The sequence below is a fragment of the Microcaecilia unicolor genome, chromosome 9, assembly GCF_901765095.1.
Source record: "Microcaecilia unicolor chromosome 9, aMicUni1.1, whole genome shotgun sequence".
NCBI lineage: Eukaryota > Metazoa > Chordata > Amphibia > Gymnophiona > Siphonopidae > Microcaecilia > Microcaecilia unicolor.
In genome coordinates this window covers 31,202,483-31,219,269 of record NC_044039.1, presented here as the reverse complement: position 1 = coordinate 31,219,269, position 16,787 = coordinate 31,202,483, and the positions used below count along the sequence as shown (strand labels likewise).

Genomic DNA, 16,787 nt, shown 5'->3' with positions numbered 1-16,787 from the left:
TCCCGGAATTGTGGATTTTTCCCAAGTCCATTTAGTAGCGGTTTATGAACTTGTCCTTTAGGAAACCGTCCAACCCCTTTTTAAACTCTGCTAAGCTAACCGCCTTCACACTTTCTCCGGCAACGAATTCCAGAGTTTAATTATATGTTGGGTGAAGAAAATTTTTCTCCGATTTGTTTTAAATTTACTACACTGTAGTTTCATCGCATGCCCCCTAGTCCTAGTATTTTTGGAAAGCGTGAACAGACGCTTCACATCCACCTGTTCCACTCCACTCATTATTTTATATACCTCTATCATGTCTCCCCTCAGCCGTCTCTTCTCCAAGCTGAATAGCCCTAACCTCCTTAATCTTTCTTCATAGGGAAGTCGTCCCATCCCCGCTATCATTTTAGTCGCCCTTTGCTGCACCTTTTCCAATTCTACTATATCTTTCTTGAGATGCAGCGACCAGAATTGAACACAATACTCAAGGTGCGGTCGCACCATGGAGCTATACAATGGCATTATAACATCCTCACAACTGTTTTCCATACCTTTCCTAATAATACCCAACATTGTATTCGCTTTCCTAGCCGCAGCAGCACACTGAGCAGAAGGTTTCAGTGTATTATCGACAACGACACCCAGATCCCTTTCTTGGTCCGTAACTCTTAACATGGAACCTTGCATGACGTAGCTATAATTCGGGTTCTTTTTTTCCCACATGCATCACCTTGCACTTGCTCACATTAAACATCATCTGCCATCTAGCCGCCCAGTCTCCCAGTCTCGTAAGGTAATTTTTCACAATCCTGTAGCGATTTAACAACTTTGAATAACTTTGTGTCATCAGCAAATTTAATTACCTTGCTAGTTACTCCTATCTCCAAATCATTTATAAATTTATAACATGTCAACCACCTTGAATGGAGTTGCAAAACTCACAGAAAGGCAGTATATTAAGTCCCATTCCCTTTCCATTTTTATCAATAATCTAATTTCATTGTAAAGGATGTATAATTATGTTACAGCCAGAGACCCCCCCCCCCCCCCCCCCCCCACTGGAATGGTGGCGGGCCCAGTCATAGAGCTCAGGCCATTACAGACCTTGGCTGAGTCAGAAATCTGATGGCTGACATAACTGGGAGCTTACTGGAAAAGTATGGCCTAGTTTGTAGCCCGGATTGAGGCCTAAATAAGCTAAATTAGGAAAAGTTAGGTCAATAGATATGGAAACAAAATGGAGGATTTCAGCACAAAATGGAAGCCGTATCTGTTACAAAGTGGAATTTTCTCTAATGTAAGTTAGGAAAACAAGTTGAGAAATGAGTGAGTCATGCCAGGTGCAAAGAAAATAGGGAACTAGCTGTCCAAGAGGGGAGGGAGACTTTCCTGTGAGCAGGATTGTGGTCAGCCATGGTGTGAGAAAGGAAAGGTGTAGCTGGATGCAGGGTCTTGCTTAAGATTTGTGGTCAAGTGAGCTAGAGACAAAACCATGTTAGCAAGATAAAAGCTACTCATTAGCATGAGCCAATCAGTGACAACCATGTCATATTATCCATATCCTGAGGGCACCTATAAAAATCAGGGTATTTCCTGGTTTAAGTTAGAGAGAAGGGTTGCCACTCTCTCTCTCCAAGGGAAACCAATGTGTCCAGCAGAATTGACAAATTACCTAATTGCTTTCCCTTGTAAAACCTCTAATTGGTAAAAGAAATTATAAAAGATTAAGAACTAATTAACACCTGTTTGCAGCTGGATTATTATATTCCTATAACTAATTGATTGTACGTGCCTGTTGTCAGTCACTGATTTGACTTGTATCCTGGCAAATAAACTCCTCATCCCAAATGATGTTCTGTGGGCTTCACTTAATGATGAAAGGCTGTAAGTATAAATGCTTTTGCTGTATCAGGCTATCTTTCGCTGCATTGTATAACTTGTAATCTAAATCCAGTTTGTCATAAGGCTGGTATCTTTTCCTTAGACCTAACATCTCTCTTAGTGGCAATTCCTTTTAGAACTTCACAACTCCTTGATTACCCCAGTACTAGTGCTATTTAGAGATGGAGTCAGATTTAAGGTCACTCCAGCCTTCTTGGGGGTCTCTGAACCCCTAATTTAAAACAAGGATTAGGATGCTATGCATTTTGCATTGTAGAAAAGTTCAACATTCCATCAATTCCCCACCCCCTTTTTTTTTTACATGACTGCTACGTGACACAAGCTACACAAGGGGATTAAGAAAAGAAAGGGTAAGGGCAAAGGATTGACAAACTGGTATGAATTGACTTGGTGGAGTCCCATCCAAGACCTTCTTTTGAGAAACATCAGCCCCGGGATTCTATAAATCACGTCGAGATTTTCACACAGAAATCGAAGTGTATTCCATAATAACAATGCACATAAGCTAATTGGTTAACAAGCTAATCATTGCTGATATTTGGATGTTAACACCCAATTATCAGCACTAATTGACATTAATTAGAATTTACGTGCAGAACTGTCTAAGAGTATTCTGTAATCTGGTGCTTGTAAATTCTAAGTTGCATAGTTGAAAAGTGGGCGTGGCCATGGGTGTGGAATGGGTGGGTCATGGGTGTTTCTAAAATCTATGCACGTTGTTATAGAATACACCCGGTCCATGCATAGTTTAGGCATCAGGATTTACACCAAGATTTTATTTAGCGTAACTGCCCGTGACTAAATTTAGTCACACGGACCATTGTCCAGCATATTCTATATACCACATGGAAATTTAGGCTTATTCTATAAAGTACACCTAAATTAAGGCATACTTTATAGAATATGCTTAGTCAAATTTCATTTTGGCGCTGATTTTTTAGGCGTGATATGTATAATCTAGCTCCAATAGTGTAACTTCATCGGGCCCTAGGGCTGGAGGGGCTCCACATCAGTCACATTGCACAGGGCTGAAAAAGACTCTGTAGCAGGGGCCAGTGGCAAGAAAAGGGAGTTGGATCAGGAATTTGCACCCCACTTCCTCCCAGCATGAGAGAGACTGGTGAGAATAGGAAAACGTGGTGATCACAGGTTGCTATTGAGCTCTAGATCTGTGAAAATCCCTGCATTCCATTCCTCACCACGCTTTCATCCAACCTAATTTAGTCCTGCTTACTTTCATAGAGAAGGAAGACTGAATGACAGGCACTGAGCTGAAGCCATGACTACTTAGCTCCTAACTTTTTTCGTCAATCTTAATTTAAAATTTAAAACAGTTGAAGAGCTGCAAGGTGACTAAAAGTTTGTTCAACAAGAGGGAAGATTACTAGGAAGCAACAGAAACCATCTGTCTTTCTGGGGGTAATTTCATAACAAGACACATCTGTGAAATGTCAAAAAAGTGGCTAATAATTTATGCTTAATTTATAAAGACAAATCACATACATGGAGGGGCATTTTTAATATGATGTCTAAGTCTGACTTTGGATATTTTGCTGAAAACCTCCAGAATCTAAATGACAAATGGCGATTTTTGAAACAGCAAAACGTCCTTTTTTTTTTTTTTCAAAAATGGCTATTTGCTAGATGTTTTTGTGCACTGTATGTTTATCTTTTTGGTCCATAAATAAAAAAAAAACATCCAAGTGAAAAACACACAAAATCAAGCCATTGGGATGTAGGAGGAGCCAGCATTCTTAGTAGACTGGCCACTTAGACATCCCAGCAGAGCAATGAGGCACCCTAGGGGGCACTGCAGTGGACTTCACTTAAAAGCTCCCAGGTACACATTACTCCCTTATATTGTTTTGGGAGCCCTCCAAATCTCACCAAAAACCTACTGTACACCACTACAATAGTCCTTATGGCTGCAGGCATCACCTCTATGTAGGTACAGTAGTTTTTTTGGTGGGTTTTGGAGGGCCGACACTTTCCACCACAAGTGTAACAGTTAGAGGGGATTATGGGCCTGAGTCCCCTTTGCCACAGTGCATTGCAGTGACCACTAGGCTACTCCAGGGACCTGCTTGCTGCTCTAATAGGACTGGTCATAATATTTGAAGCAGTCATATTTTGCGGGGGTGGGTGGGAGGAGGGTCAGTGACCACTGGGGGTATAAGGGGGTCATTCCTTTATTCCTCCGATGATCAGCTGGTCATTTAGGGCACTTTTTGTGGTTTAGTCATTATTAAAACAAGTCTAGGTCAAATTGTCTTAGTTTTAGTCCTGGACATATTTGTTTTGTTCCATTATGGCAGAAAAACATACAAGTGCTAGGAAAGCCCAGATCCCACCCTTAGCACATGGCTGTCACATCCCCTTGGTTTTTAGATGCACTACAGATGAAATGCATAGATAAGCATCTGCAAGATAGGTTTCAAAAATAGCGATTTGAACATTTTGGCAAGCGAAACATCCAAATTCTGCTATATGCCACTTTTTAAACATTTTTCTCTTTTGAAAATGAGCTGTGTCCCATAAAACAAGGTTATAAATATACCATCAAATGTGGGAAATTTGATGTCTGTAATAGAGTCACAGGCTTATCTTAACAAAAGTATCATCCTCAGTCCAAAATTATGTCTTTTTTTTCTCATTCTGCATATCCCCTCTGTGATGCAATACAGAATGAGACAGAAACTGATCATTTACGGGTGGCTGTGTTCGCATACAGGCAGAAATGACTAGAATACCACATTTACTCATGCCCTTGCCACATAAAAATCACCCCATGTGTGTATATGTGTATTTTATAACCTGTAGGAATACGTATACAACGAGAGATAAGTCTATAAAAATTAGGTGCCCAAAATCTGTACGCAAACGGGTCAATATTCAAAGTGATTTAACCAGAAATAATAGAAGAAAATAAAAGCTAAAAAGAAATAAAACCTAACTGAAAAATGTTTTAAACAAGTCTTCAGATGTTTCCGGAATAATGCATAAGAACAAATTGGCCTTAACCCAACAGGCAGAGAATACCATATTGACACTCCTGAGAGGAAAATGAGGATGATAAAGACTTTTTGTATTTTGCTTTAACAAATGAAGGTGCATAGCTCCCTTACCTTGGGTGCTGAGCACCCCCAACCCCCCCCCCCCCCAAAACCCACTCCCCACAACTATACACCACTACCATAGCCCTAAGGGGTGAAGGGGGGCACCTACATGTGGGTACAGTGGGTTTCGGGTAGGTTTTGAAGGGCTCCCATTTTCCACCACAAGTGTAACAGGTAGGGGGGATGAGCCTGGGTCTGCCTGCCTGGTCCACTGTACCCACAAAAAACTGGGTACTGTGATGGACCTGAGTATGACATTTGAGGCTGGCAAAAAAAGTTTTTAAAGTTGTTTTTTTGAGGGTGGGAGGGGGTTGGTGATCCCCGATTCCCTCCGGTGGTCATCTGATCAGTTCGGGCACTTTTTTGGGACTTGGACCTGAACAAAAAGGGACCAAGTGAAGCCGGTGAAATGCTCGTCAAGGCCGGCTTTCTTTTTCCATTGTTGGGCAAAGCCGGCCATCTCAACGCATGCTCCCATCCCGCCCCCGTCTTGCCTTCGCTACAGTGCCGACATGCCCCCTTGAACTTTCGCCTGCTCTACGATGGAATGCAGTTGAAGCCGGCCAAAATCGGCTTTCGATTATACCGATTTGGACGACTTCAGGAGATTGGCGGCCATCTCCAGATTTGTGTCGGAAGATGGCCGGCGATCTCGTTTCGAAAATAAGCTGGATAGTAACTTAGTAAATGATGGTAAATAAATATTTGCACGGTTTGTCCAGTCTGCCCAACAGTCATGATCAATTCATGATTAAATCAACAATCCAACAGTATTATTAACATTTTATTCACTAAAACTATTTTAAGATGCCTTCCCCTCCCCCACTGAAATACACAGCACCTGCGCTCATAGCATACAATATAAATTTAGTATAAAAACGCATACTTGATCCTTATCTATCTTTTACCATTTTTAAAACACAGACCATAGAAGTCTGCCCAACACTGGCTATTCTTCCCAACTACTGGAGCTGCCATTGAAACCCACTCCAGCCCCTCCTGGTCTGTCTTGTCATATGTGAGAGGTGATGAAGAAAAGAACTGTGATGGAATTCAAAAAGGCATAGGATCAACACAGAGGATCTCAAATTAGAAAATGAATGATATATATATATATTGTAAACAATGCTCCTACTGGCTAAGTCCGTGAAGCCTCCTCACCACCAGCACCGAGCTCTCTGTTTTCCTCTTTATGTGTTTCTTCTTCTTTCTTGGGCCTGTTTTTGGGATTTGCAACCCAGCCCCCTTTTCTTCAACAGCTCCTCGGCTGTTTTAAACCCAGTCCAATTACAGCCAGGGTTCTCTCAGCACAGCTCAATAAAGTCAGGCTGTTTCTAACACAGTCCAATTACAGCCAGGCTTCTCTCAGCACAGTTCAATGGAGCTAGGCTGTTTCAAACACAGTCCAAGTACAGCCAGGCTTCTCTCAGCACAGCTCAATAAAGTCAGGCTGTTTCTAACACAGTCCAATTACAGCCAGACTTCTCTCAGCACAGCTCAATAAAGTCAGGCTGTTTCTAACACAGTCCAATTACAGCCAGGCTTCTCTCAGCACAGTTCAATGGAGCTAGGCTGTTTCAAACACAGTCCAAGTACAGCCAGGATCCTCTCAGCACAGCTCAATAAAGTCAGGTTGTTTCTAACACAGTCCAATTACAGCCAGGCTTCTCTCAGCACAGTTCAATGGAGCTAGGCTGTTTCAAACACAGTCCCAGTACAGCCAGGCTTCTCTCAGCACAGCTCAATAAAGTCAGCCTTTGCGCGGGCTCAAAGCCTTGGGTCCCACCCTCTGGGTCAGTCTCTATTCTCCTGACCTCCTCCCGCTTTGACCCAGGCCTCTCCCCTATACCTCCAGTGCTGGCTGAGCCATAGCCAAGAGCTCCATGGGTTCGTCTAAGACCAGCCCAGCCTCCTCTTGCTCCATCTCCTCTGGGTCCTTCTCCCCTTCTCCTTCAGTAGCCCAGTCCATTTTCTCCCCCCCCCCCCACCCCTTTTCTAGCTGATTACACTTTTCTTCATTAACTCTGCTAGGCTGCTTTTCCTTCTCCTGCCACCGGTTCCACCACCTCCTCCACCAGGTGGGAGAATCAGCTTTTCCTTTTTCCTGGCGGCCCTCTTCTGGAGCTCCTTGGTTCTGCACCCTACTTCTCCTCCCCCGGAGCTCTCCTGTGGCCTTCTGGGAGTTGTAGTTTCCCATCTTTATGTCCCTTTTGGGCAAAACCTGAGCATCCCTAGGGTCTTCCCTCCTACCCTCCGGCTCTCTTTTCTCCAGTGGGTAGCTGGGGTCCCTCTTCCTTTCGGCATATTCCTTACAATATATATATATATATATATATATATATATATATATATATATATATATTTAAAAAAAACAACTTAAATGGTTGCATGTGTGTTTGCCTGTCGAGTGGCACTTTAGATGGCAACTCTGACTCGGAAGAACTAAGGCCGGTGCTGGGCAGGCTTGTACAGTCTGAGTCCAGTATGGAAGATAAGGACAGTGCTGAGCAGACTTTTATGGCCTGTGTCCCACAATTGACAAGATAGATTTGGATAGGCTGGAGTGGGCTTCATCGACAACTTCAGTAGTTGGAAACTAAGGACAAGGCTGGGCAGACTTCAACAGTCTGTGTCCCAGAAATGCCAAAGAGAGACGTTGATCAAGTATTTTATATTATATTCATTGCTGGTTTAATCATGACTTGATCATGAGTGTGACTGTTAGGCAGACTGGATGAACCGTTTAGGTCTTTATCTGCCATCATTTACTGTGTTACTACCCTGCTTATTTTCGAAGGAGATGGCCGGCCATCTTCCGACACAAATCGGGAGATGGCCAGCCATCTCCTAAACCCGGCCAAATCGGTATAATCGAAAGCCGATTTTGGCTGGCTCCAACTGCTTTCCATCGCAGAGCCGGCCAAAGTTAAAGGGGGCATTTCGGAAGGGTACGGAAGGCGGGATGGGGGCGTGGTTATGAGATGGCCGACTTCGGCCGATAATGGAAAAAAGAAGGCCGGCTCTAACGAGCACTTTGCCGGCTTCACTTGGTCCATTTATTATTAGGACCAAGCCTCAAATAAGTACCCCAATTGACCAGATGACCACCGGAGAGAATCGGGGATCACCTCCCCTTATTCCCCTAGTGGTCAACAACCCCCTCCCACCCAAAAAAACCAAAACATTTTTTTGCCAGCCTGAAATGTCATACCCAGCTCCCTGACAGCAGTATGCAGGTCCATGGAGCAGTTTTAGTGGGTACTGCAGTGCACTTTAGGCAGGTGGACCCAGGCCCATCCCCCCCTTCCTGTTACACTTGTGGTGGTAAATGGGAGCCCTCCAACCCCCCCCCAAAACCCACTGTACCCACAGGTACAGTAGGTGCCCCCCTTCACCCCTAAGGGCTATGGTAGTGGTGTACAGTTGTGGGAAGTGGGTTTTGGGGGGGATTTGGGGGGCTCAGCACACAAGGTAAGGGAGGTATGCACCTGGGAGCAATTTGTGAAGTCCACTGCAGCGCCCCCTAGAGTGCCCGGTTGGTGTCTTGGCATGTGAGGGGGACCAGTGCACTACAAATGCTGGCTCCTCCCACGACCAAATACCTTGGATTTGGACGGGATTGAGATGGCCGGCATTAGTTTCCATTATCGCTGGAAACCAATGCCGGCCATCTCTAAAGCCGGCCCAAATGTTGAGATTTGGCCGGCTCCGACCGTATTATCGAAATGAAAGCTAGCCGGCTATCTTATTTCGATAATACGGTTGGGACGCTGCTTTACGGGGCCGGCCATATAGATGGCCGGCCCCGTTCGATTGTGCCCCTCCACGTGGGACACAGACCCTAGAAATCTCTCCAGCTGGAGTTAACATCATAGTAACATAGTAACATAGTAGATGACGGCAGAAAAAGACCTGCACGGTCCATCCAGTCTGCCCAAGATAAACTCATGTGTATACCTTACCTTGATTTGTACCTGTCTTTCTCAGGGCACAGACCGTATAAGTCTGCCCAGCAGTTTTTCCTGCCTCCCAACCACCGTTCCCGCCTTCCATCACCGGCTCTGGCACAGACCGTATAAAAGTCTGCCCTCCCCTATCCTCGCCTCCCAACCACCAACCCCTCTTCCCCCCACCTGCTCTGCCACCCAATTGTAGCTAAGCTTCTGAGGATCCATTCCTTCTGCACAGGATTCCTTTATGCATATCCCACGCATGTTTGAATTCCGTTACTGTTTTCATCGCCACCACCTCCCGCGGGAGGGCATTCCAAGCATCCACCATCCTCTCCGTGAAAAAATACTTCCTGACATCTTTTCTGAGTCTGCCCCCCTTCAATCTCATTTCATGTCCTCTCGTTCTACCGCCTTCCCATCTCCGGAAAAGATTCGTTTGCAGATTAATACCTTTCAAATATTTGAACGTCTGTATCATATCACCCCTGTTCCTCCTTTCCTCCAGGGTATACATGTTCAGGTCAGCAAGTCTCTCTTCATCTTCATCTTCATCTAAGCACCACGTCTGCTGATCATACTAAACTACATGTTAATCCCAATACACACCCTCCTCCCATTCCCCTACCTCTTCCATCCTCCTTCCTTGCCCTTCTTACCTATCCACACATAACGACCACCTCTTTACTTGCTATATTACAGCTGCTCCCCATTCTACATGACTTTGTTAACCTGTTTTACTATGTAAGCCGCATTGAACCTGCTAATGAGTGGGAAAGTGCGGGGTATAAATGTTACAAATAAATAAATAATAACTGATCAACAGGCGCAAGATCATTACGGAATTACAACAATGGGCCAGATTCTATAAAGGTGCCCAAATTTGGTCACCAAAAAAAAAAAATGAATGCTGAGCGCTATTCTATAAATGGCACTCCGAGGTACACACCAATTATAGAATAGTGCGTAGTGCCAGTATCAGCCCCCCAACCTTTGGTGTGAGGACTTAAGCCAACCGAAATGTGGTGTAAATCCTCATGTCTAAATTTGCCCCCTTTCAGTTGCTCACTAAGGGCCCCTTTTACAAAGCAGCGGTAAGCCCAAAGCGGGCTAAAAAGGAACTACTGCCAGGTTACCACAGCAGCCCCGACGGTAGTTCCCACTCCCAGCGTGCTGTCATATCCGGCGCTACGAAAATATATTTCTTTTTGTAGCGCCGGTGTGTACCCGGCAGTAATCGGGCAGTGCCACACGCTGTCCGGTTACTGCCGGGTTAGCACAGGAGCTCTTACCACCACCTCAATAGGTGGTGGTAAGGGGCTGCCCTCTGAAATGGCAGTGCGGCAAGCGCTTCACTTACCACATGGCCATTTCTTTCAAAAAGAAAGGCATACCTTTTAAGTGCTGCTGTAAAAGGGGGCCTCGGTGCGCATCAAAAATGCACGCCGATGCCAGTTCAGGCCCCCTTTTTGCCCGAGCTTGGTAAAAGGGGCCCTCAGAGATTTACATGTGCATCTTTATAGAACAGCGTTCAGAAAGATGTGCATGTAAATCCAAATTGTTGCCAGCGTCAATAGTTTATTGTTAGCACCCAATTATTGGCACTATTAGGATAATTGCGCAATTGTACACACAATTTTGAGCACCGTCTGCCAGATTCTATATATGACGCCTTAATTTCTGCATGGAAATTGAAGCGCATTCTATAACACTGTAACTCAGTTGGTTAACTAGCTAATCAGCGCTGCCAATTGGATGTTAAGCACTAATTGGCATTAATTAAGATTTACTCACACAACTCACTAAACCTATTCTAAAACACGAATTCTATGTTGCATATTTGAAAAGGGGGCGAGGCCATGAGCAGGGTGTGGACGTTTCTAAAATCTATGCACACTGTCATGGAGTACACCCGCTCTGCGCCTAATTTAGGCTTCGGGATTTACACCAAGTAAAATGTGGCATAAATGGCCATAACTAAATTTGGTCACATGGAGAGGTGCTCGGCATAATTCTATATACCGCGTGGAAATTTAAGCCTATTCTATAAAATTTAGGCGTACTATAGAGAATATGCTCAGGCTTATTTTTTTCAACGTGGAATTTTCAGGCACCACATATAGACTCTAGCCCCAAAATTTTATGTTTAATCAGTGCTTGATATACCACCTCTCAGACCAAGAATCGAAGTGGTTTACAATACAAATAAAATCATTGGTCACAGAAAACAGAAAATAAGAAAGGAACTACAATTAATATAGAAGAAGATACATTTAGAGCAGTCAGATTTTCAGGATATCCACAATGAATATCCATGAAAGAGATTTGCATATAATGAAGGCAGTGTATGCAAATCAAGTGCATGCATATTCATTGTGGACATCCTGAAAACCTGACTGGCAAGGGGTACTCCAGGACCAGACTTGGGGGAAACTCTGCATTTGAAGAAGAGAAAGAGATAAACTAGAAGGTATGCATCTGCCCACTCACTGCCTCTGCATCAATTGTTCCCAGGGAAGGTTAACAAAAAAAAAGTTAAGTTTTCAGGGGACCCGGAACTGAAGGTAGTAAGTTTCAGATCTGAATTCTGCTGGTAAAGGTTTCCAGAGGGAGGTAGCGTGAAGAAAAAGGCAGAGTGTCTCTTGGATTCTAACTGTAAACAATAGACAGAGGGGATTACGTAAGAACATAAGAATAGCCATACTGGGACAGCCCAGTATCCTGCTTCCAGCCCAGTATCCTGCTTCTAACACTAGCCAATCCAAGTCAGAAGAATCTGGCAGGAACCCAGTTAGAAGCATCATTCCATGCTACCACTCCCAGAGCAAACAGTTGCTTCCCCCATGTCCATCTCAATAACAGACTATGGACTTTTCCTCCAGGAACTTGTCCAGAATTTTTTAAACCACAACTTCTGGCGACAAGTTCCAGAGCTTAGCTATGCTTTGAGTGAAAAAATATTTCTTTCTGTTTAGTTTAAAAGTATTTCCATGCAATTTCATTGAGTGTCCCCTGGTCTTTGTCATTTTTGAATGAGTGAAAAATCAGTTCACTTCTACACACTCCACACCATTCAGGATTTTGTAGCTGATTTCCTACAGGGGAGTGCAAGGTATGGAAGGGTCGATAGGGGACAATATTTGATGAAAGATAGGAGGAACTCCAGAATGAAGAACCTCATGCATCAGTGTAACAATTTTGTGTTGGAATCCTGTAGAAAATCAGGACCCAGTGGTGCTGCTGTAGAAGGGGAGGGGGGGGGGGGGACATGCAATACATGTTTACATGTTAGACCTCATAGACTTGCCACCCAGGAATACTAAAAGATCAGCATGCACATTCCTAAATCTCCATTTCCCCAGCTGCAAACCAGCTTTTCCTACATAGGCGCGCAGCTATGGAATGCATTACCACTTGACGTGAAAAACCAGCGTGACCTAACCAACTTTCGGAAATCACTGAAAACCTGCCTGTTCAACAAGGCATAACGCAACTATCCTTCATATGAACTTTAACGTATTACCACTTTATCTATTATTCCGAATATGATCTCTTTATACCTGTTTGCTTAATTTTATTTTGTTATTCATGTTCTCTATGTAATACCACTTACATCTCTCACTCTGGAATGGCGATTGCCACGACGGAGCAATGTAAGCCACATTGAGCCTGCAAATAGGTGGGAAAATGTGGGATACAAATGCAACAAATAAATAAGCAGAGAGGGATTGACATGTTGTAAGATCCATGAGCTTTTACAATTTGTTTCTTCTGCAAACCTCAAAATACCCTTTATAAAATAGCAACAAAACATCCAACCAGAGTCAGAATGGAGAGGAATGCATTTATGGGCTAGAATTGAAAAATCAAGGTAAGCTCTTGAATGGCTTACAAAAGGTGGCGGATTGGGACAACAACACAGACAACCAGCATTCACCCTGAGCTCCACAGTCTGTTCAGTAATTTCCAAATGTAAACTATTCACAGAACAGGGACATACCTTGCTACAGAGACAGGTGAAGCGATATAATAAACATAATCTAGCATCAGTCACTGGTTACAGAAACCCATAACTTGGGTAGCAATCCTTTCTAGGAGGTGGAGAAGAACTTACCATAACTGAACATAAATAGATTTTTTTAAGTAAAAGTAATACAAGGATGCCAAATTGGACTATTGAAGCCAGATTTGGGAAGCCTTCTTGTTGGTTGGCTTTCAAACCTTTTAAGGGTATAAAAGTTTCTAATCTGAGCTAAAATCTTGCGTTAAACCCCCAGTTTGGAGCAAGGGTGCAGAAAGCCTCTTACCTCATAGGTGCTGGTGATTCCCAGCCGGTAGAACACGGGAAGGAAGATCTCCGAGCTAGCCAAGACCACCAGGGCATAAGTAAAGGCAAAGAGTGTAAACATGGCCCCAAATCGATAGACCTCTGATGGAGTGCCCAGGACAGTGACAGCAGACATGAAACTGGCAGTGAGGGACAGTGCCACCGGGACAGCGGTCATTCTCCGACCTCCCATTAGGAATTCTTTGGAGGTTTTCTGGCCGCCACCGGCAAACGCATAATAAATACCGATGGCAGCAGAGATGAGCAGCATCCCGGAGAAGACCACATAGTCCCAGACCGCAAAGGATCCAATAGCCCGGGCGGAGCTCATCACTCCGTGAAGGAGATTCGGCAGGGAGATACGAGTATGTACAAGAGAGAGACCTCTGGGTGGCCAGCCAGAGCCCAAGGAAGGGGAAAGTAAAAAAGAAAATATATAAAAGTAAACTCCACTTCTCTGATTGTTTAGTCCGATCACCTGAGCAGTGACTAATTGAATCAGAAAGCTTCCTCTCAAGCCTGGCTGAGCTACAGTTAGAAAGTGCCCGGAGCTATCCACGAGAAACTGGGAGGATGCTGGAGTCCTGCCCAGCACAAAGATTGAGCAACTTTCCTGGGACCCGTGGTGCCTGTCCTGCCGTGCCAGTAAGGGCTGGGCTAGGGTCTCCTCACAGATACAGACGGCGTACTGGTCTCCCTGAGATCCACTTGTGCCTCTGCAGAGTCTCCTTGCAGGCTGTCTTCCTTGGGTGAATGTCTGTCCTTCCTGGGATCCAGTTGTGCCTGTCCTGGATCTATTTGGGATTATTTCTGTCCTTCCATGGATTTGGTTGTGTCTTTCCTCCCTTGCTGAGTATCTGAACAACTAAGACAGGACAGCCGGAGTGTCCCTAGGTCATTGTTCGGCAGCACCAGTGCTGACACCAGTTCTCTGGGGGAGCTGTGGCTTGGCTGCAGTTCCACAGCCGCATCTTTATAGTGGGAGAGTGACTTGGTGACGTGAGGGATGTTGAGAAAAAGAAATAAGGAGCAGAGCTGGCCACAAAACAGGAGTAACAGCCAATCCCGGGAACCAGCCGGAAAAGGTACATGCAGCCTGCCCAAGACAGTCAAGGAGAAGGCCTGAGGGCAGCAGGGCTTCTCTGCCACCCTCCTCAATCAAGACACACAACACATATTTACTTTAAGGACATCTGTCAACAATAATGTATTCTCTCACGGGAAGCTTATATGATACTCATCACTGACCTTCTCCTTGGATACTAATTCTTTTATGCCTTTAGTAGACTCAAGAAATAGGCTCCTTACTTTCACCAAAAGTGGACACCAGACAGCGCAGGGCAAATGTCTTCAGTTCAGACTTAAGATGAAGAAGAATAAAACAAAGTTTATAGTGTTTGGTAATAAACTCGATAGGAGCCAACTTTTCAAAATTATTGGGGCTGCTAAGCCCAGTGGAAATAACCCCTCCCAGGACACCACAGGAGCCAACTGTTCAGAAGTATTGGGGGTGCTAAGCCCAGTGGAAATAACCCTTCCTTTGACACACACAATGAATTTTCTCCATGTTGGGGGTACTCAAGCACCCACAGAGTTGGCTCCTATGATAAATTCCAATATGAGGAATGAGAATAGTCTATGTATTGATAATATCAACTTCCCATTGGAGTCCTCCCTTAAAATCTTGGGAGTGACCCTTGATAAATATCTTTTGTTTGAAGAGCAAGCGCCGATATTAGCTAACACACTGCCTTGAGTGCATTCCTTCAAAAAGGCGGTAATTAAATCCTAATAAATAAATAACAAGGGGGCCCTTTTACAGAGTGGCGGTAAGTCCAACGCGGGCTTACCGCTTGCCCTTCTGGGACTACTGCTGGCCCAACGTGGCCACTGATGGTAGTCCTGCCCCAAGTGCACACCATTTCCAGAGAAAAAAAGAAAAACCCAGAAATGGCTTGCGCGTGCCTCATCGTAAATAATTTTATGAACAGTCATGCAGATTTTGAAAGTGATTCGTTCTTTGATTGGTAGCCAATGCAATTTTTCTCTGAGTGGTTTGACGCTGTCAAAATGTGTTTTTCCAAATATAAGCCTGGCTGCTGTGTTTTGGGCGGTCTGGAGTTTCTTTATGATTTGATCCTTGCATCCTGCATAGATTCCATTATAGTAATCTGCGTGACTTAGTACCATGGACTGTACCAGGTTATGAAATATTTCCCTCGGAAAGAATGGTTTTACGCATTTGAGTTTCCACATTGAGAAAAACATTTTCTTTATGGTGGATTTCACTTGGGTCTCTAGTGATAGGTTACGGTCGATTGTTACCCCGAGAATTTTCAGGCTGTCTGAGACAGGGAGGGTGTATCCTGGGGTGTTAATGTTTGTGGGTTTGTATGTACTGTATTGGGATGAGATGATAAGACAGTGTGCTTTTTCTGTATTGAGTTTTAGTTGGAATGCATTTGCCCATGAGTTCATGATGTTTAAGTTTAGCTTGATTTCATTGGTGATTTCCGCCAGATCATGTTTGTATGGGATGTATAATGTAACGTCATCAGCGTAGATAAATGGGTTGAGGCCTTGGGAGGATATTTATTTATTTATTTATTGCATTTGTATCCCACATTTTTCCACCTCTTTGCAGGCTCAATGCAGGCTAGTGGAGTCATCATGAGGTTGAAAAGGATCGGTGATAGTGGTGATCCTTGTGGTACTCCACAGCCTGGTTTCAACAGTGATGATATGTTTGTTTTTGATTTCACTTGATATGTTCTTGTGGTTAGAAAACCCTTAATCCAATTGAAAGTGCCACCATTGATTCTGAAGAATTCTAGAAGTCTTAGCAATATGTTATGGTTAACCATGTCGAATGCACGACATGTCAAATTGGAGGAGGAGAATGCTCTTGCCTATTGCTATTTCCTGTTTGAATTTGGTTAAGAGAGTGACTCATGCAGTGTAGTGAATTTGTTTATGTAGTCATTCAGTTGTTTGGTCACCAGTCCTTCCATTAGTTTGACTACTAATGGGATAGATGCTACTGGACAGTAGTTGGTAATGTCGGGGTTCCCCAGGAGTCTGTGCTGGGATCGCTGCTTTTTAACATACTTATAAATGATCTACAAATGGGAATACCTAGTGAGGTAAATAAATTTGCTGATGACACAAAGTTATTCAACGTTGTTAAATTGCAAGAGTAATATGAAAAATTGCTAGAGGACCTTGGGAGACTGGGCATCCAAATGGCAGATGATTTTTAATGTGAGCAAGTGCAAAGTGATGCATGTGGAAAAGAAGACCCCGAACTATAGTCACGTGATGCAAGGTTCCACATTAGGAGTCACCACCCAGGAAAAGGATCTAGATGTCATCCTTGATGGTACGTTGCAACCCTCTGCTCAATGTGCAGTGGTGGCCAAAATAGAATGTTAGGAATTATTAGGAAAGGAATGGAAAACAAAACTGAGAATGTTATAATGCCTTTGTATCGCTCCATGGTGTGACCGC

At 44.0% G+C, this 16,787-nt stretch overlaps 1 protein-coding gene across 1 annotated transcript in view; it reads right to left on the bottom strand.

The window, feature by feature from the left end:
• Positions 1-13,785, bottom strand: part of LOC115477644 (sodium-coupled monocarboxylate transporter 1-like) — an 81,831-nt gene extending 68,046 nt beyond the window's left edge. Inside the window, exon 1 of the mRNA XM_030214658.1 lies at positions 13,261-13,785. Within this exon, the coding sequence (XP_030070518.1) occupies positions 13,261-13,611 (351 nt within the window). The 5' untranslated portion in view covers positions 13,612-13,785. The remainder of the gene's footprint in view (positions 1-13,260) is intronic.
• Positions 13,786-16,787: the final 3,002 nt, after the last annotated feature.